Source organism: Aythya ferina, assembly GCF_964211825.1.
Source record: "Aythya ferina genome assembly, chromosome: 3".
In the NCBI taxonomy this organism is placed as follows: Eukaryota; Metazoa; Chordata; class Aves; order Anseriformes; family Anatidae; genus Aythya; species Aythya ferina.
The window spans coordinates 65217872-65239182 of NC_140298.1; the positions used below are offsets into that span (position 1 = coordinate 65217872).

Here is a 21311-nt window from a genome sequence, read left to right on the forward strand (position 1 = left end):
CTAAACAACTCCAGTTCCCTCAGCCGCTCCTCATAGCACTTGTGTTCCAGGCCCTTCACCAATGGGCGTGAGGGAGGAGCACAGTCAGCCCTCCCATGTTCTCAGTTGCTCCCATGGACACGTTGATGCCACATAAGGGCAGAAGGGCCCTTAAAATGCGTGGTTGGCTGCTGGTTTGACAGCTACACAGATTGGGCTCACTATGTGATGGAGTTGCCACTGAGCAGCTGTATAAGCCGTGCGCCTCACACACCAGTCTGAGCATCCCTAAATTTGTCAGTAGTGTCATTCTTCTAATTCCGTCAACGTCCCCACAAACACCCCAAAAGCCTGGCTCATGCATTAAACCAAGTTTAATTTACATTATCCGCGCTAAAAATAAAAGTAAATAAAAATAAAAATAAAAAATAATAAAAAAATAAAAATAAAAATAAAAATAAAAATAAAAATAAAAATAAAAATAAAAATAAAAATAAAAATAAAAATAAAAATAAAAATAAAAATAAAAATAAAAATAAAAATAAAAATAAAAAAAATAAATGTAACCCCGCAGACCGGGGGCAGCCGGGCCGGGAGGGGGCGCTGTGGGCGGCCGGGGGGCGGGGGTGCGGCGAGGAGCTTTGTCCGCGCTGGCTGCCCGTAGCTCGCCCGGTTGGGCCGACGTGGAAGGGGAGGGCGGCCATGGCGGCCGCCTGGGAGGAGATCCGGCGCCTGGCCGCCGACTTCCAGCGGGCGCAGTTCGCTGAGGTGGCCCAGAGGTGAGCGGCGCCGCGCCGGTGCCCGCAGCCCGCCGGCGGCAGGGCTCTGATACTGGCCCCACGGCCTCCCCCCAGGCCCGGCGGCACGGCGGGGGGAAGGTTTGGGGTGGGGGTGTTGGGGAGTTTTGGGGGTTGGGGGGTGGGGGGTGGGGAGGGTTTGGGGGTCCCCAGGGGCGTATTTAGGTCCGGGGGAGACGCGGAGTCCCGGCCGGTAAACATCCTCAGGCCCAGCGCTCTGATCCGTCAGCAGTTCGGTAGTAGACTCTGTGGCCCAGAACTCGTTTATATTAAAAAATAAATAAAATACGAAAAAAATAAAGAAGTATATAAGGGTAGTAAAGAAATCCTGTAAGCGCAGCGCTGTCCGCGTTCACAGGAAGGTGCGATCCTATTGTGGAAGAGGCTGACAGCTGTTGGGCAGTGGAAATCACCTCCCAGCGATGATTTGGGCACGAAAAGCTGCGTGGGTGAGTTGTGGGGCATCAGAAAAGTAGGAACACAAAGTGACTGTCATAAGAAATATTTAACGCACAGAACAGCGAGTAATCAATTTATTCCCTCTGTTCAGTATTTTCAAAACACACATTTAAAGTTTGTGAGTGCTTGGAATAACCTGTTGTTCTTCATGCTGCCGATAGGTTGTCAGAACGGAACTGTATAGAAATCGTCACTAAACTGATCGCAGAAAAGCAGTTGGAAGTAGTGCATACACTGGATGGAAAAGAGTATGTCACGCCAGCACAGATCTGTAGGGAGATTCGGGATGAGCTTCATGTTTGTGGTGGTAAGTGTCACATCTGCTTTCCTTCTCTTGGAGGTTAATATTGAAGGCTATGGGAAGAATTTGATAGTTTTTTTCAGTACCCAGAGTATTTCAAAAAAGTGGTCATGCTTCCTCTTGCTTCATCTACATGTGAATTTGTTTATTTAATTTTTTATTTCAAATCTGTATTAGGCTTTAAATTAAACATATCAAGATACGTTACTTGATTCTTTTTTGCCTATGTAGAATTTCTGAGGTGCAAATGGTCTACTAACCCACTTGAAGGGAAGTTTGCGTTTTAGTATCTGGCCCAGATATTTGCCCTGGGCTCAGAATTTCAAAACCATTCTCTGTTCACATCATTAGTTGTAATAATTACATTTTTAAATTATTGTTGCTGATGTTTGACTGTAGCATCATGCAAAGGTAAGAAGCTTTGACAGCCTCTGTGTTAATACTCATGGACTAATGGTCAAATTTGATCAGCATCAAGGCAAAACCAGTCAGGAGGGAGCTGAAAAAGTGATTTATTTTTTTTTTCCTGGAGTTTCTGTATTGGGTTGTTAGCAAAGCCATAGTGTAGAACAGCATGGGATATCCTGCACTTACCATAAGTGATTTCTGTGATTTGTCAATATTTAAAGCTGAAATTGGTTTAATTAGTCTACAAAGTAGTGAAGTGTTCTGTACACAATGGACTATGCTGTATACTAAACCTGCTCAAGTATGTTTTATATACTAAAAGTATATTTTTATTTTTTTTTTTTGAAGGTCGAATAAACATTGTTGACCTGCAACAGGTAACTTTTTAGTAATAAAAAAAAAATACGTTCTTCCTTTTTTATCATGTTTATTGTAAATGTAGACTTCATCAGTCACACTCATTTTTTAATAAGAGAACAGTTTATGAAGAGCTGGTAGCCCTTGTCAGAGCACTGCAGATTATTTAACGCACCCATTTGCTGTTTTATGTAGAGTTCCTTTGTACTTAATGATACTCTGTGATCTGTGAAATCAGCACCAAAATAAACGGATTTTCTTGATGGTCTCTTCCTTTGCAGACTAAGGGGAAAAAAGAATTGTTTCCCATTTAAATCTAAAACTGCTTGAGCATGCATAATTAACTTTGCATATGCCTTTTTGGATCCTCCCTCTTCCTTCATTAATCTCTTGTCTCCACTAACCTTTATCCTCCAGTAGTCTTCCTCTGAGACTAATTTTCCCTTCTGGCAAAGAAAAATCACTTAGAATCAGAAAACCTTTCTGAAAGATAATTTAATATTTTCTGTTCATAGCTTTCTGCAATTTTGTATTGCATAGCTTTCTGTTAACCTTGTCACAGTTGAAAAGAGTATTTTTACCCAGTGAAGCTTTATTCCAAATCACAGATTTGCAGTATATGTATGCAGTACTAGAAAAAATAAAAGCACCTTTCCTTAAGAATATGTAAGTATAATAGCTCAATGTTTAAGAATGATTTTCAATTTAAAATTCTTGTAACAGTTTTGTTGTTTGTTTGTTTTCAGATAATAAATGTGGACCTTCTGCACATAGAAAACAGAGCTAATGATATCGTTAAATCAGACAAAACTATTCAGCTTGTGCTGGGACAGCTTGTAAATGAGTGAGTGCTTTCAGGAGCAACATGTATAACTCAAATCTCGTCTATTTTTTGAAACACAGGCTAACAATGAGAGTCAGCCTTTGTTGTTTCTGAGGCAAAATATATTTTTCTTGATTGCTATTACAGCTGCTTGATGATAAGTGTTTATTTTCAAAATGGCTAGTGATGCCAGTCTGAAGGTATTCATTGAAGCCATGGGACAAAGACATTCTGTCTCTGCCCAGTATTCAGAGGTTTTATTTCTTACTTCTTCATGTTTTTGTGCTCAGAAGACAGATCTAATTTTTTCTGTGGGTTTGCTGTCTGCCTCAGCTGTTTACAAACCTTCTCATTTTCACCTACCTCTTGCATTACCTCACAAGCCTAAGACGTATGAGTTATTTTGTGGCTTTCAACATGCCAACAAACACTGAAGTAATACTGTTATGGCGCTGTCTCTGTTATTGATTGCATTGCAAGATTTATTCTTGGCAAAGAATGTGTAGTTCATGGCTTTCTTGAAATAATTAAGACATACTATGTTTACTAAAGCCCTTTTTCTAAGTCTCATTGTCATAAAATGTTTTCCAGTTTCTTCTTCTTTGACAGATTCATACAAGCAGGTAAACGACCAATTTTAATACTAGCTGCCGTGATTACAAGGCTTTTAAAAACACACATTTTCACTGGCATCTTTCTCTTTTATTCAAGTAAAATAACTTCTAGTTTGTTTTTGAGAATATGCACCCGAACAGGGTATAGTGCCAGGCCAATTAATAATTCATCAGGGGAAGTGCATGTGGATAACAGGTTGACTTTAAATTTCACATCAATTTCATCTCTTATTTTTTCCCTTGATTTTAAATAAGGAGTTACCTAGACCAATTAGCAGAAGAAATAAATGATAAACTACAAGAAACTGGCCAGGTGACAATATCCGAACTCTGCAAGGCATATGACCTTCCAGGAGACTTCCTGACACAGGTGATGGAACCCACCAACCTATCAAACATAGAATCAATTGTGTTCACCTTCTTCTGTCATCTTTGCAATATCCATGGCTTTAATTGTGACAGGCTGGTTGTCATTCTAAGCAGAAAAGAATTACTATGTAAAGGTTGCAGTGTGACAGCTATTGACAGATTGAGATTGATGTTTGCCTTTTCAGTATTGGGCAACATTTCTTCAGGGTCTTTTTGAGTGTTAGGAACAGAGGGATAAGTTAGACTCGTGGAAGATCTGAAAATTTCACTGTTTGACATATTAGAAGATGTAAGGGTAAATTAATCAGTCCCATTAGCTAGGCAGGAGGCAGAAATACAATGGTAGAGACTTTTCAGTTTATTCAAGAAGGGTAAAGTAAACATAGTTTTTTGTAGCTGAAGCCAGGCATTCATAAAAACTTTTGTTAGTGACTATCTTAAGTGTTTAAAAGGATTAGGGAGGATCAGAGACTTTCAGTCAAGGTTGGATATTTTTTGGAAGATGCTTTTTTCAAAGGGTAGTTCTGTGGTGTATTAAATGAGCAGTCATATTAATTACAACTTTGCTGATTCTTAATTTGTGAACAGAATTCCTCTAATGTTTGTTACGTGGTTAGCTTCTACAAAAAACATTTCTAAAAATGAAAATTATTATATGTTTTTTCCTTCTTTTTTGGGCAATGCTGAAGGTTTAGTTCACTTTGCACATTTATGAAAACCTTTTTTGTGTTTATTGCTATTTTACTTCTTGACTGTTTGAAAAAATTGATAGTGAATTTCTCTGCCTCTAGTTCATACAAAATAAATAGAAACGTTAAAACGTAGTTTTGATTGTGCATCTCCAAACCACATGGATTTCTTTTGCAAAGTTTTCTGTATTGGATACATACATTGTAATCCTTTTAAGACAGACAGAAGAGAGCATTATTAGGAAAGCTGAATTCACTGATTTGAAGTGTGGGCTATAATGGCATCAACATAATGACATCAACTTACATACAGTTAGACACATTCTCAATATATCTAATAATTAGATTTACCTTTTTCAGCACAACTATCTGTTTTGTCTGTTAATACAGATTTTTTAAATAATTTCTGTTTAACATTGCTTAGCTAAATTACAGTTTTAGCAATCATCCCTGCTCCTATTTACAGGTATTATCCAGGCGTTTGGGTAGAATTATTCATGGACGACTAGACCAGGAAAACCGTGGGGTGATTTTCACAGAAGCCTTTGTTTCCCGGCATCGAGCACGCATTCGTGGTCTCTTCAGTGCGATTACTCGGTAAATTGCAGCACCTGCAACCACATATTAAAACTATTTTTTTCCATAGTTCTTTAAAGACCAAATTCACTTGAGACTGAGAAAGAAAAGAAACTCATGGATAGGTTTCTTCAAATATAGTTCAGTTCCAGGAGAGCAAGGAAAGTATAACTGAGACATATTTACATTTTTTACAAAAAAAAAAAAAAAAAGGGTTGGTTGGTTTGTTTGGAGAATATCTATCCTTACTGTCATTCCACTGCTCCCCTGTCAATTATGTATTAACATCTACCCAGTACACATTTCTGTAGGAAATGTTTCTTAATAGATCGAAAATTTTTGTGTCAACTTGCATGAAGAAAAAAAAAAAAGGTTGCTTATGGTAATTATCATAGCTATGTTATATTTTATCATAGTAATTTACAATTAAAACCTTGTCACCTGTGTTACTTGTCAGTGTAGCAGAGTGGGGCAAAGATACTACATAGTTTTGTCCGTCTGGAATAACCTCTTGTTTCTAGATTCTTCACATCCATTTCAGGTCATTTAGTCACATTGTTTTGTTTTTCTTTTTTCCGAGGCCTACACCTATAAGTAACTTGATCACTCGGTATGGATTTCAAGAACATTTACTTTACTGTGAGTTTCATTCAGACTGTTTTGTATTTTCATTAGTTAATTCAGAGATGCTTCATTACTAGAAGTGCACCTTCAAAGAGGCATTTTAGTATATACCATTAATTCTGGAGTAAAGAACAGTATGCTTCTCTCTAGTATAAAAAGTGTTAAACATTTTGTGCTATCCATAACTGAAGAGATGTTCTCTGTATCTAAAGCAATGAAAGCATATAGTAATGAAATGCCTCTGGGGGCAGGATGATGCAAGAAGTACAGTACTCGTTTTGTCATCTGTTATGTTATTTGCCTTTAGCTACTGGCAATTTTATCAGTGAAGCACACAAAAGGGGACAGATTTCGTGTATCCAAACAGCATTAACTGCTCTGGACTTCATTTATTGACTTTTCTCTGTGATAGCAGAGGCAGAGCTTTTGTTACAATCATAGTTAAATGTCTTTATATGTTGAGAGATAAAGCATGCTCTTAAACTGTTTACCTTTATTTTCTGCAGCTCTTTAAATAGAAATTCATAAAGATTTCCTATCCAACTACTGAAACTTGTAGGCAGTACTTAATTGTTTCTCACTTCTAATATTTCAGCTTTTCTTTGACTACGAGGAATCCCCTCCCATCTGTTCAAGATGATGCTTCAAGCATCATTAATCTTGTGTGTTGGCTGACCAAGTGTTGTAGCTGTACAGAATCCTTTAATGGTTTTCCATCTCTTCTCATGAAAGTTGATCTCTCTCTTCTGAGTCTTTTTGCCTTTAGGGCATTGCATACTTGAGCTCCCCAGGAAAATCTCTGCTTACCTTCTTGCTTTGTTACAAGTATATTCATTACAAATGAAAATCTTAGCAGTTAAATCAAATCATATAAATGCCCGGCTTTCATATAATCAAATTAAGGTGTTTTTGTTTTTTTTTTTTTCCCTAGGAATGTATTGTCCAGTTATCAGTAGGTTAAAAGGAAAATCTGCTAAACTGCATTACAGCAATGTTGCAGTAGGCAACAAATTTCAGTATGCAGTTAGTCTTTTTACAGGCTCTGCAAGTACATGATTATGTATTGCTCATGTACAATGTTAATTTGAATTGAAGTTCGAGTGTTTTCCTGTCACCAATAGTCAGCACAATGGCTAAGTGTGTTTCTAGTACTGTCTCTATTTTTAATGAGTTAGTTCATCTCTTTCTTTAGTTCTTCTTACTATATTTAATTCCCTCTGATGTTTCATAGGTTTCAAAGAAGTTTTTATTTATTGCCAGAGCTCATTTGATCAATTTTTCAGAGGTACCACATCAGTTCATAGAATTATAAAATGGTTTGGATTGGAAGAGACCTTAATGACCAACTAATTCTACCCACCCCTGCTGTGGTTTCCCTTGCCATAGCCAGGGAAAATAATTGATTATTATTGATAATATTAAAATAATCAATAGAACTCAGTAATGTTTCACTGGAACTTTCCACAAATGTTGGAAACTTGAAAATATCTTTTCAGTGACATTATTTATACTCCTTGCCTTTTATCTTTGTCATTATTAGCAGTGTGTTTCATTTCAAATGGAATGAAAATACCGTAGTTAGCATGAAGAAAGGTTTAGTACTTTGGTTCTACCAGATACCAGTACATTCTTTGTAAGCAATATTTGTTCGTTACAAGGAATTTATTACTGGCAACACTGTGAACATTTTAAACCATAAAGACAGTACAATTGTAAAATTACTCATTGTAAACCGTATGATAGGTGCTAACATTTATGCATTTTAGATAGCAGTTTTTCATGTCTTTTAGTATGTTCAGATCTCTCTATTTTCCATATTGTCTAACATGCAAACAGTGAATGCAAAGAGAACACTATTAATAAAATACTCTTATATTGTATTGTCTCCTCAGAGAACAAACCTTTTATGACTGCGTTTCTTAAATTAAAAGCTGAAACTGTCCAGATCTATGTTGAATAAAGAGACTTTTGATCCTTCCGTAGTGGCGCACTCTTTCAGAACGTTGGATGATTTTGCGAGCTTTTGTCAAGAAATTCTTAGAAGTGCTAAAAATAATGGATAGAACTTGATAATGTTTCATTCGAACAAGCACTTGTAGTTTGGTCTCTAGTTTCTTTCAATTAATAATAAAAAGAAAAACAACTAATGAGGGGGAAAAGAAGAAACAAAATGGAGAAAATAATTGCTATGTTTAGATTAATGGATACATCAAAGTGCAAAATGTCGCTTCATTTGTTTTTCTTTCTTTTAGCTGTGCTAGAAGAACTTGTTAACGCTGGTCGTCTAAAAGGCACCGTGGTTGGTGGGAAACAGGATAAGGCTGTGTTTGTTCCAGACATCTATGCCAGAACACAGAGCAACTGGGTGGATTCCTTTTTCAAGCAGAATGGTTACTTAGGTAATTAATCTTTGTTCTCTTGGATAAAATATCTTTCTAAAGTTAGCATAGGTATTTAGTCTTACTTTAATATATATACTATCTAGTGTGAAGCTCTGCAAGTATAAGTGGTAATAAGTACAGTTAATACTCCTTTTAAAAGACCGTCTTGGTTATAGTTGTGTTACTTCAGCACAAGGAACCATATTTTAGCAGAGAGAACCATGATGCTAAACAGTAACTTTATTTCACACAAAGGGTGTTAAAAATGCTACTTCTATTACTTTTCTGAAAGCATTTCTTAAATAGACTGCTTGTAGTGGACTTTTCAGGTGGTTGTATTTGGCCCACATAATTGGGAATTGTAGGTCAGATACACAGATTGCAAACAAACTTTGACTGTTCGTTGTCCTGATAGCCAAGTATGCAGTGCGCAGGAAGAACCTTTTCCACAGTAAGATTTGCAGAACTAGAGTGGATAGCACTCATGTTCTGGTATGAATCCAGATATGTCTATCTGACTTAAAGCTGACTGATGCCTGGTGATGGTGTTTTAAAATGGGAGCTGTGGGAAAATGTGGACCTGAATAAAAAGGGGAGCATACCCTTATGGTCCCAGAGGGCCATTTATTAGTCTTACATTTTGAATAGGCTCAACATACTTTGCTACGTACTGTAGTACTTTTAAGTGCTTCCATAATATTGCTCAACTTAGAGTATCCGTCAAAGTCTTTAAATGTTTTCAGAACATCTAAGTTTAAACTGCCAAATACTTTAAATGCTTTGCTTGTGAGGCACTGAACAATTCTACAAGTATATTGGGTTAATTTTAGAAAACATAAGATTTTGACATTTTCCATATTGTAAATATTGTTCATGCTATGTTAGAATAATTTGGGAAGATGTCATTGCAAAGATAAATGTAGTGGTTTAAGAATCTGAAAGAAGCATTTTTTTCTAAAACTTGGACTGAAGTCATGTCCACGGTTTATTCTTCATATTTCTGTTGACTGCGTTTAGCTGTAGCTTGTATTGAAGCAAGTTTTAGGTCAGCATCAGCTTGAAGTTGCACTTGGGCATATAGAAACTATATGTAATTCTTTTTTTCCTGCTTTTCTTGAAAATTGCTATATAAGATACTGTAAGTAGCATGAGTAGTATAAGAAGGAATTTAAATTTAATACATTTCTGACTGTTTTATAGAATTTGATGCGTTATACAGACTTGGAATCCCTGACCCATCAGGCTACATTAAAAAAAGATACAAGTCCACAAAACTCTTATTTCTGAGAGCAGCTTGTGTTGGTCAAGAAATTGTGGATCAGGTTGAAGCTTCTGTAGAAGAAGCCGTCAGTTCTGGAACCTGGATAGATGTAGCAGTAAGTGATCCTTTCTGTTGGTGTTGGATTTAACTGCTTTGTCTTATTTTTGTGTCAGATGATATTTTCTTGAAGCTACATTAATGTAAATCCCATGTTGTCAGACAAAAATATTCAGACAAAATGTCATAACAAACAGACTTTATTTTCCTTTACATTAGTCTGAACAAAAGCAGAGGAAGGCCATGTCAGTACTCATTTGATAGATACCTAAGACTAACTTTTCATTTTAAATTTAATGCTAATGTTTTTTGCTAGAGAGCAATATATATTTTTGGTACTCTTGTGGAAAAAGCCTTAAACTGAACTCTTATCTAAATTTCATTTCACTAAGGGATATAAGCCATTTTGTCCTAGATAAATCCTTATTTTAGGCTTTAGAGTATCACTTTGTCTCCTGGAAGGAGGTGTGTTGTTGTTTTGTATCTGGTGTTACTCTGCATCTGTTGAACTGCATTTTGAAGTTGGTGTACTGATGCACTGATCAACTTGAGCGATGTTTTTGGGATGCTAGGAGATTTAAAGTAGTGTTTACTCTTGAATTACTCATTTAATGTTATAAATTAAATATATTTTAAGTAGCTAAGAGCAAATCTGTTTATCCACACGTCTGTCCATTCCAGAATACATTATTGTATGTAAATGACTTCTTTGTTCTTTACCCTAGACTCTTCTGCCAAGTTCATTATCAGCAGAAGATTGTGGAATTTTGCTTCAGCAAGTGATGAGATCTTTGAACAAAAACTCTTCAGGTGTAGTCTTCAGCGACACCATTGTAGTCAGTGAGAAATTTCTAAGCAGCTGTACTGATCTGTTTTCTGATATGATGAAACAGAAAGCTGAAAAGGTACAGTTTTTCATTGGTCAAGATGCTACGTTGAATTTTGGAGCATAGTTTGATTGTCTTTCTGTTTGCTGTTACCATCTCTTTACTTCTCATCTGAAATACAGCTTAAGAAGACAAGCAAAAAATGAGGAAAGAGTTTGTGTATGCAGTTGGTGTAGTTTAGTGTATATTCAAGGAACACCATCACAGTTAACAGTATGATCAGATACTGAGTTTGGATAGAGGACTAAATACGTCTTCATGTGTTGGTCTTGGAAAACATAATGTTAAATTAGTATACTCTGAAATGGCTAAATGGCTTAAATACTCCTGTATGTATCTTTTGTTGCTGTCTTTATCTTTCCTACTAAGTGCATGTCCTTCGTTGTAGGAAATGAAAAATAACCCTGTTCACTTAATCACTGAAGAAGATTTAAAACAGGCTTCTGTTTTAGAAAATTCAAATGCTAATAAAAAAGACAAAAAAGATGATAGAAGAAAGAAGGCAACTGGTAAGTCATCAGTGTTTTGTTTATGCAAAAAAAAGATGTTTAGCCTTAAAAATATTTAATTATGAAGTTACTCTGTTTTGTAGTCCGTTAGTTTCCTCCAGTCCATTGCTGAAGATACTTTAGGAAACAATCCAACCACTTGTCATGATTATACTGTAGTTGTAGATGTATCTGAGCTATGTACCTGAGATCTCATTTCAGATTCAGTACAGATGAAGTACCATAAAGAAATCCTGAGTTAGTCCAGAACAAAGCACATGGCTCTAGAAATGGAATCTGTGTTCATTTGTTTGTGTATATGGTATATTCACACAAGAATGAGTTGTATGTGAGGTCCCGTAGAACCAGCTCAGACACATCTGTACCATTTTTTACTACACAGTGTAGATACACTCTTATCCTCTACACTTTCAGGGATCCAGAAGAATTTCTTAAGAGTGTTCAGAAATTACTTCCAAAATCATTCGGTCTAACTTCAGAAATGAGATACTAATTTTTTGTTTGTTTGTTTGTTTTTTGTTTTTGTTTTTGTTTTGAGAATGTTATGCTTCTTTTTGAGAATCCCATGCCAATAATTTTATGTTTGCATACATAACAGTCATTTGGAGATTCACACAATTTACTTTATGGTATATTGTGTGTTAAATTAATTCTATACTTTGTTCCACTTGTGTGGTGGCTGTTTGGAATAAATTTTAATTTGAGGGACAATAAAAATGTGTAGCTTAAAAAATCCTTTGAAATCTTTCTAGTTTTTAAAACATTTTTCGGACTAAACACTGTATTTTCAGTTCCAGAGATTTTACATGACTGTTGTGTTGCTACGGCACAGCTGAGCAATCTATGTTGAACACACATGCAGAGTTTTATATGCTATTGAAAGCAACAGAGCATTGATGCATCTAGCTTAATTGAATATACTAATTTGCAAAATAAAACATAAGATTCTACTCTTAAAAGGCCATGACTGAGTTGGCATGGAAACTAAACTTACTCTTGCCACAAGAGACAGTAGATTTTTCTAGGCCATAGCTGAAGTAGAGAAGCTTGAACTTTAATTGAACTGTCATAAATCGAATGACTTCGGTTTCCAGCCTTCTGAGGATTAAAGTCTCTACAGAGCATGTACCATTTGGAGTTTTGTTCATATCCACAGATAACATATGCTGCGCAATAAGCAAGACTACCTTGAAGTGTTTTTGTATTGATTGTTATGTGTGTTACCTCACAACATTCAAAATTGTGGTTTAAGAATTAGGTGTTGCTGCATAATGGCAAAATGTGGCCAATGTCACATTGCCTTAACATCTTGTCTGTGCAAGTGCAATGTGGCATGGCCTAAGTGTTAACGTCACTGATACAAATATGGATTGTGCCATGTACTTAGTGATTTCAAAATAAATTGTCAGTTGTCCACTTATAATGCCATTTGTAGCAGTCTCTTACAAATAAATACATACGGACACTGCAGAAATGATCCTTCCTGTAGGTTACAGTCCATCCTGTTGTCATAAACTATGGCTTCTTTTCCAGCTGTAGTTTCACTTACTTCATTGCTCTCTGAATGAGATACTGACTGTGGATTGTGGCTTTTTTGTGTGGCTTTCAAGTAAAATGCAGGATGAAAGTAGCTTGCTTTCAAAATAACTAATATGTTGCGCACTTGACAAACTTGACAAAGTCATGTATTAAATAAGTTTGTGAAAAACATCCACTCTTGCTTTATGGGAGGTCAGAAACTCAGGTCTCACAGTGTGCTGCTAGATGCTACTGGACAAGTTTATTGTTCCTGTAAAGTAATGCTATGCAGTTAGCTTTCTAAGTGGCAGCATCTTGCCCTTGTGTTTCCTTTTGTCAAATGATGATAGTACTGTTAGGTAACATAGTAACTTGAAACCTTGGACCTTATATTTAACTGGAAAAATAATTACTTTCTCAAGACTTAGAGCGTGCATAGAACTAATTATTCTGGAGTTTAAAGTCAAAGAACAAGGGAATGAGCAATGAAAAAGGGAGCAAACAACTAAGCAACTTGCATTATGCAGAGGGAATGTTTTGTAAGTTGAGATGCTATCTGCAGCGTAAATATGTGGGTTACAGCACCTATGAACTAAGTAATTTGTTGTTTGTCGGAACTGGAGTATCTTATTGCTTCACAGTCATCTAGGAACAGTTGAAAAAAGTATTAATTGAATGCACATTTTCAAGAATATTTGGGGTAAATGCCTGGAGGATTATTTCTATAAAAGTCAATGAAGTTGCATTATGTGGAATATTTTTGAGTAACTTATTTATTCAGCATCACTGAACAAAATGCTAACTGCTTACTAAAATGCTGTTTTCAGCCATTAGAAAATCTCCCATTACATGAGTGAAATTAGTATCTCATCAGTTTTCATCTGGAAAAAGGTATTACTGATTTTTTTAATGGCATATGTGGTTAGTATTTGTGCCTATTTGTGACACTAGTTAAAATGAAGCCTTCACTTAGTATGTTTTTCTATTTCTAAAGAATGAAACTTGTAACACTAGTATTCTGGCATATGTATTGTAGGTTATCTTTCGACTCAAGTTTTTGACTTTTCATTTTCTTAATTTACCTTTAACAAGGACTGCAGATAAATTACCATAATATTATAAACTTTTAAATGCTAGAACTGTGAATTAAGCAAGTAATTCTCCACCAGAGGGCAGTGGAAGTGTGAGAGGAGGCGGTGGTGGTAATGCTAGAGAGATCAAGATTAAGAAAACCAAGAAGAAAGGAAGGAAGGATGCTGACAGTGATGAAGAGTCACAAACAACTAGCACAGGTACATCATTTTATTTTGGGCACTGTCTACTTGTAGAGACATGTTTATATCACCTGCTTTTCATCATCTCTAATTTCCCCACTATGTTGGTAAGGTCAGGTAAAATCTCAAAAAATATGAGAATACTATTCAGTTAGAATTATATCAATGGATATAATACTGCTATTTACATGAAATGTAAATACATATTCACTGAATAGTCTAACTTAGTCTTTGAAAAAGAAACCGAAGTAATGGAAAATAAAACAGATATTTTTAAATTTTGATTTTATGTAGGAAATGGTATGGATTTCAGGATGAAATTAATGTATATAAATACCTAAAGGGATGGTGCAGTTAAGACAGAACCAGGCTTTTCTAAGTGGTGCCCAGTGCCAGGACAAGAGGCAGTGGGAATAAACTGGAACACAAGATGTTTCATCCGTTCAGTAAACACTCTTTACTGTACAGATGATGAAGTGCTGGCACAGGTTTCCCAAAGTGGTTGTGGAGCCTTTCTCCATGGAGATACTGAAAAGCCATCTGGACATGGTACTAGGAAAGGAGCTCTGGGTGGCTCCACATGAGCTGAGAGGTTGGAACAGATGACCCTCCAGAGGTCCGTCCCTTCCAACCTCAACCATGCTGTGATTCTGTGATAGGGATATTGTAGTTGGTTTCTTAACTCACGCTGAATAGTGTATGATTAATAAAGTAGTTCCCATCCATTTCCAAAGCCTGGTTAACTTAAACAATTCATAGCATTGAAATACTACTTAGACATTAGTCCTCATAAGCATGAAAATACAGGTTTAATATTTTAAAATAAGATTCATCTTGTATTAATGAGACTTTTACATCTTAGCTAGCTACCTTTGTAAGCCAACGTTTTAGTGGCAGAAAGCAGGTGTTATGAAGGCCCATCAGTCTGACTAGTTTTAGATCTGTATTATAGGAGGAGTTTGAATCATTCCCTACTGGTGCCCATTTCTCCCTGCTGATTGTTAGAAGAAGGAGCATGGAGGCTTCCTCATAAGCAGATGCCTACATGGTTAGACTTTTATTAAACAGTGGCTGCAAATTAAACAGTGATAATTATGTGTTACTTCTTTAATTCAAGTACCAGATGTGTGCTTCCATTTTATATGTAGTATCTAGATTTCTAATAGTGACTGCAAAACACTTCTAAACATATTTGAAGTTTTGAGGCACAGTGTCTTAATTTTACGTGGTACTACTCATAGTTTCCTGTAATTCACATATAAATGAAGTTATTTTTCCAGATTGATGAGTTACTGAGTAACACAGCGTTAAATCAACCTTTTTGTGTGTGTGTGTGACCTTTCATGTTTTACAGTTGTTGCTAGTTGTGCTGTGTTGTAATAAATAGACTGACTTAAATAGTGTTTCATGAATGCTGTTCGATTAACTTCATTTTTGAGTTACTTCCTGTACAGGAGAAAAAATACTCAGTCATCATATTCATGAACTAAAATCCCAAGATAAATTCAGATGTAACCATTCAAATATAAATAACACCCTTCCAAAAACTGATCTAAGTCCCCTTTCCATCTGTTTTATATAGTCTATGTTCTTCATTGCTACTGTAGCAGGACTGGAAGACTCATTGATTTCCTTTCAGTTACCTTACATGCAGAATTACCCTATTTTATCCTGCAGCTGGAATATGCAATGCCTCTGCTTTTCCAGTTCCCTGTCGTCATCCTGATCTCATTCTTAAGTGTAAAAACTAACATCTGCAGCATGCAGATGAACTTAATATATTGCCCAAAACAAAAATACAGATGCAATAATTTATATGCAGCATAGAAAGTGATCTTAATACCCAAATTTCGTCCTAATTTTCTTACTGTATCCTGTCTGAAATTTTATGTAATCTTGAACTATAACCTCAAGTTGAAGATACTCTCTGTTACATGATCATCTACACTACTAACTGGGTTAAAAATATATCTTGTGAATATCAAGTAATAATATTCTATTCAGTTTTGACATTAAAAAAATATCTGTTTGGTCTTGGTAAGGTCATCCTTCCCATATATATAGGCCAGACAGTTTGAAATCTTCCACCAAAATGTTTTTGTATATTTCTTAAGTTGTCTGTAACAGAAAATAACTGTGATCAAAAGAGATTTCATCAATTTTTCGTATGTACAAAATTTTACTGTTGTCTGTAGTCATCCTTTTCTTTGTGTTGGTAATGCATTTCTTCTGAGGATGTTTGAACTATGAGGCGTTTCAATGTCTCATACACAGAGTAACTAAAGCAATGTTAAGTATAGAGTTTTGACAATGAATGTTGTTTATGGCTACTACAGATAGGAATAAGCACATGGAGTTCCCTTTCATGACCCAAGAGGAAATTCAGGATGTTTTAAAGACCCGTATGCAAGACTGCCCTGAGGAGCTTATTACAGAACTTGCTGAACATCTAATAAGGTAACTTCTGTAATTCAAACAGAGTTAGAAAGTCTGTGATTCATTTCAGATGAATCTTCTAAGCAAGAAAACAGAATCAAGAGAAAACAAATTTACTGATGGAAGTGAATCGATACTCTCTTTCTGTGCAGATCTGTGTTATATACTTCCTTTTGTATTAGAAAGCTGTACTGTCACAGTAATGAGAAATAATGCTTCTGCCAAGCGGTAGGAAGTTCTGTGTCCTGTGTCAGGAAGAGATTTCAGGGTCACGGTTATATTTCCACATCCTTACACTGATCTATGTTGGGATTTCACCAGTGCCATCTTATGTACAGCTCTTGTATGTCCTCTGTCCTTTGTGGCACTACTGGCACTTGTGTAACCGGATGGTAAGCTAGGTCAGCAAAGATGAATAATTTATTTTAAAAGATGTTCCATGAGAGAGTGTATGTGTTCAGGGCAAAAAGGACATGAGAAAACCATAAGGACATGAGAAAACCATAAACTTTATGGGCTTGCTTTATATCATCATTCTGTGGCTTTTATGTCCCACTCACTCTGTTGTGACATAGCTTTCTCTATTGGTATGTTTGGAAAAATCTTCAGCATTTTTACATTTTGCTTAATATTCCTTTTTTTTTCTGCTTCATCTTCCCTGTTCTAAGACCTCTAACAAAAAGTTACCAGGAAGTTGTGCGTTCCGTTTTTACATCTTCAACATCTTCCTCTGGAGCTAGCAGAAGACAGACTATGAAGGACCTGCAGGAAGAATTCTCAAACTTGTACAACAACATTCGGTTATTTGAAAAGGGAACAAAGCATTTCACAGGTATAATAAATACATAGTTAAAATGAATACACTCCTTCAAGGATGTTGAATTTATTCCAGAATCTATATTCAGAGGCAAAGAGGAGCAACAGTTTTAAGAAAATTAAAACTTAGGGATGTATTTACGGTGTCTAAAACTGACCTCCTGCTGGGGTGCACTGCTTTGCACACTTACTGAAACACATTCTCTTTATTTCATATCCACAGTCTTCATTCTGTCCAGGTCATTGTGTTCTTGGCCTTTCTTCCAAAGTGTTTGCGTCCCTTTTAGTTTTTGTTGTCTCTTTACTATTTTTTTAAACTGACTTCACTCTCACCTGTGTAACTAGTGAAAACAATGAATAGCATCTGACTCTTGAGAACTTACCTCTCAACCTTCTTCTGGTTTGGTGTTGAAAGTAACTGCTCCTTGTAAGTACTTTTTCAAAAAGGTGTAGGTTCATTTTGCAGTGGGTTACTCTGAAATGGGTCTTCTTTATCCACCTTTTTTTTTATTATTATTATTATTACAGAAAGGACTTCTCTTACAAGCAAAGACTTGTGGCTTTTTTCTTTTTTTTTTATTGGTTGGAAACAGAAGTGCTGAATTACTAACAGGCCAACTCCTGTTCTTACCCCTGCCATCAGAGTGGTTCCGAAGAGTGTTTATCAACATGGTCATAGGTGCTTTATATACACATGTGTACACACACACACACACACACACACACACACACATATATATATATACACACACACGCGTATACATATATATATATTATAGATTATATATATATATAAAATCTATGTTTATGTATAATCATGTAAATTACATGTATGTTATTTTTATGTATTTATATATAATGTATATATCTACAGCATTTTCCTAATGCTGTAAATGTTTCCAAGATTCTGTGCTCTTCAGTTTTCTTTGAAACTTTCCCTGTGGAAAGTTACAGCAAAAGGAAATATTAACACACACAGAACAAATAGATATAAACGTGTTTTTGAAATAAATTTAGTTATTTCCCATTAGCCTCTGTTCTTGTACACTGGTTCTTTTTTTCTTAAAATTCTGCTATTTCAATCTTCTGTCGCATGCCAGCTCATTTAACTGCTTGTCTTGTTGACTTTTCTTTTTCATACTTCTGCTTGTTGATTAATAGAATCAACAGTGTGTTTGTTCATTAGCAGTTCTTGCTCATACAGATACACCTTTGAAGTACTAACAGTGCATTCAAATGCTCTTACAGACCCGAAAGTCCACATTTTCACTGAGGAATGAAGAACTGTAAATGAGGGAAGATACTCTTCATGTATCTAGATAACTTTCTTGTACTGCTCTGGGTTGATAGAGTCCATGATTTAGGAAGTGTTGTGATAACTGTTCATATGAATCTGCTGTAATAAGTTACTTTCCAACTTTTAATCTTTTTTTTAAACAGATGAAACTCAGACTAACCTTGTCAAGCACCTGTTGAAGACTGTCTGTACAGACATTACAAATCTTATTTTCAACTTCCTAGCATCTGATTCAATGATGACAACAGAAAATTATTCTGCTATCACAAGTGAGGTATGCAGCTATCAGTTCCTTTTTTGACAGTCTCAAATAGATCAGTGATACCTATTTAATATTTAATAAACTTCTGTTTAAATATGCCTACAGTTAAAATAGTAATTCATATTGCAGATTGTTTCCATTCTTCTCTCATACAGGTCAGGACCAAGATTTTAAGTAAATTGCCAGAAGACACCAAAGGTCCTTTAACTAAACTGCATACTTCTCTGAATGGCAAGGTAAAGTATTCCAGAATCTTTTGAGTTCACATTTTCTGTTCTGGTGATACTATGCTAATAAACAGCTGAAACACATAGTGTAGTACGTAAATGGTGCTACTGCTGTAAAGGCTGAAGGCAAAGTCATCTTTCAAATTTATGTAAGTCAGTGAGAGTAAGTACATTTTCATATCTGTGAATTTTAAGAGGTGAAAAGGTGATCTCACATTCTGATATTGATAGTCACCTGGCTGTTTGCTTCCAGATGGACTCTAGTGTATCTTTTATAAGAAAAACAAAAGCTGATAGAGAATCTGCAGTTTAAAGTGATTGGTGTTTCTTGTATTTACTTTCTGAAGCTCCTGATGTTCTCCCATGTATTCCTTAACTAGTATTCTTGGGTATTTAAAAATAAATAAATAAATAAATAAAAACCAGATTATGGCAGTGTAAGTATAAAGGAATGCAATTTATAATTTCTTATATGCAAAAGACCATTTTTAAAGAAGAAAAATCTATAAAGAATTGTAGAATGAATTCCTATTTAGTATTTCATTTTTAATACTAACATGATAGTATAGTTTTTGTATTTAAATACGTTAACTATTGGAAGGTGGATAAACTTAATTTTTACTAAATACTTTTTTGTTTTTCTACCATGGTTTATTCTAAGTGTATTCATTGTCATCTATTTGAATGATTAATTATGAACAGTAGTTAGCTTATTTTCTAACCTACTTACACAGATTATTATTATTTTTTTAATAGAGTTTAGAAGATTTCCTTTCATACCTTGATTCTGCAGCAGATATTTGTGATATTATGGTGAAAAAAGGAGACAAAAAGAAAGAAAGGTACCTTAATTTTATTTATTCTGTTTACACTGTGTGAAATGTAACTTTATTGATGCACAAATGTCAAATGGTAGTTTGGTAGCAGTCACACAGAAAGTGTGAGAGGCAATCTTTCTTTCCAGACTGTTTAACTGAAAAATACAAAGTCAGGCAGCCTTAATTCCATGGGAGAAGTCAGAGAGGAGAGTTTGTATTTAGCTAACTTGCTTGGCTGGCTGGTTACTACAACATACCAGTTCAGGTTCACTAGGGATTTTTTCAAAATCTGAGCTACAACAGTGCTTTTTTTTTAATCAAGAACTGGTCGATCAGAGGAGAAAGTAGCATTATTAATGTTAGAAGAGCTTTAGAGTCTATTTTAATTATTATAAGACAGAATGGAAAACATATTTTAATCTAATATATTCCTGTTTCTTAGGCAAGTCTTATTTCAGCATAGACAAGCTCTGATTGAACAGCTAAAAGTAACAGAAGATCCAGCTCTTGTTCTGCACCTGACATCAGTACTGTTATTTCAGTTTTCAACCCACTGTATGCTTCATGCACCAGGGAGATCTGTACCACAGATCATTAATTTCCTAAGCGGCAAGATCCCAGAGGTATTCCTTTCTAGCCTTTTAGTAGGAAAGCACATTTTTTCTATGACTAAACATAAAGAGTTGTGCCTCATACTGACTCCTTCTGCTGTATAACACTAGCACCTTTGCTTTTCATGTCTAATTTTTATGTGCAGAGTATGCAGTTTGTCTGATCTATGTTTCTATTCAAGTATATCATTTCAGGAATCTCTTTTCAACATTTTTTAAATAAAATTAAAAATCCTTAAGTGATCTGTCTGTACTGTAGCTTTTGCTTTTATCTGTAGAGTCAGCTATCCATTACGGAATGTTATAAATTACTGAAAATTCTTAAAATTCTCTTTCCTCCTACCTAGAGCGTGGATGGTTTTGAACTTTTCTGATTCAGTCTTACAAAAGATGTACCTCTTCAAAAATAAAGTTTCAAATTCTATATCTAATCAGCACAAACTGATGGTGTTTACTGACTGCATTGCTTTACTGCTGCAGTGGTTAATTGTCCTGTTCCCTCAGTATGGGTGTACTTTTATTTTTCTATCTCTATCTTTCACAGAATTTAGGTTAGGTTGCAAAATACCTTGATGGAACTACATGCATCACTAACCTTTTTTAGACAAGAATGGAAGAATGTGTGTGGTTTTTTAACATTTATTCTTCAATTAATTAAAAGTTTGTGTACCTTCTCCATAATGTTGACATTTCTTTTTGTTGTTTGTTTTTTTTGTTCTTTTTTCCCCCTTCAGGATCAGCATTCTCTGTTAGTCAAATACCAGGGATTAGTAGTGAAACAATTGATCAGTCAGACTAAGAAGACTGAACAGGGGGACAGTGATGAAACAGAAGAGGACGAAGGAGCAGATGCCATTCGGAAAGAGCTCCAGGAAATCACTACCTCTATCAAAGATCTTGTTCTCAGACCTAGAAAATCTTCTGTAACAGAGGAATAAAATGATTATTGAGTGCATCCACA

The 21311-nt window shown here is 35.5% G+C and overlaps 1 protein-coding gene across 2 annotated transcripts; it reads left to right on the forward strand.

Annotated features, from left to right (window-relative positions):
- Nucleotides 1-612: 612 nt before the first annotated feature.
- Nucleotides 613-21311, forward strand: UFL1 (UFM1 specific ligase 1). 2 transcript variants are annotated; one of them, XM_084513174.1, is made up of 19 exons: nucleotides 619-758; nucleotides 1397-1542; nucleotides 2293-2321; nucleotides 3048-3145; nucleotides 3994-4108; nucleotides 5263-5393; nucleotides 5953-6011; nucleotides 8249-8395; nucleotides 9578-9753; nucleotides 10421-10600; nucleotides 10971-11091; nucleotides 13779-13901; nucleotides 16220-16340; nucleotides 16988-17151; nucleotides 18576-18706; nucleotides 18850-18930; nucleotides 19678-19763; nucleotides 20182-20362; nucleotides 21085-21311. In XM_084513174.1, the coding sequence occupies exons 1-19, from the start codon at nucleotides 682-684 to the stop codon at nucleotides 21286-21288; spliced, it is 2370 nt and encodes a 789-aa protein (XP_084369300.1). In that variant the 5' UTR covers nucleotides 619-681; the 3' UTR covers nucleotides 21289-21311. The 2 variants fall into 2 exon arrangements, with proteins under 2 accessions (XP_084369301.1, XP_084369300.1); XM_084513175.1 differs by lacking the exon at nucleotides 2293-2321 and having other exon boundaries at nucleotides 613-758; nucleotides 1397-1546; nucleotides 3025-3145.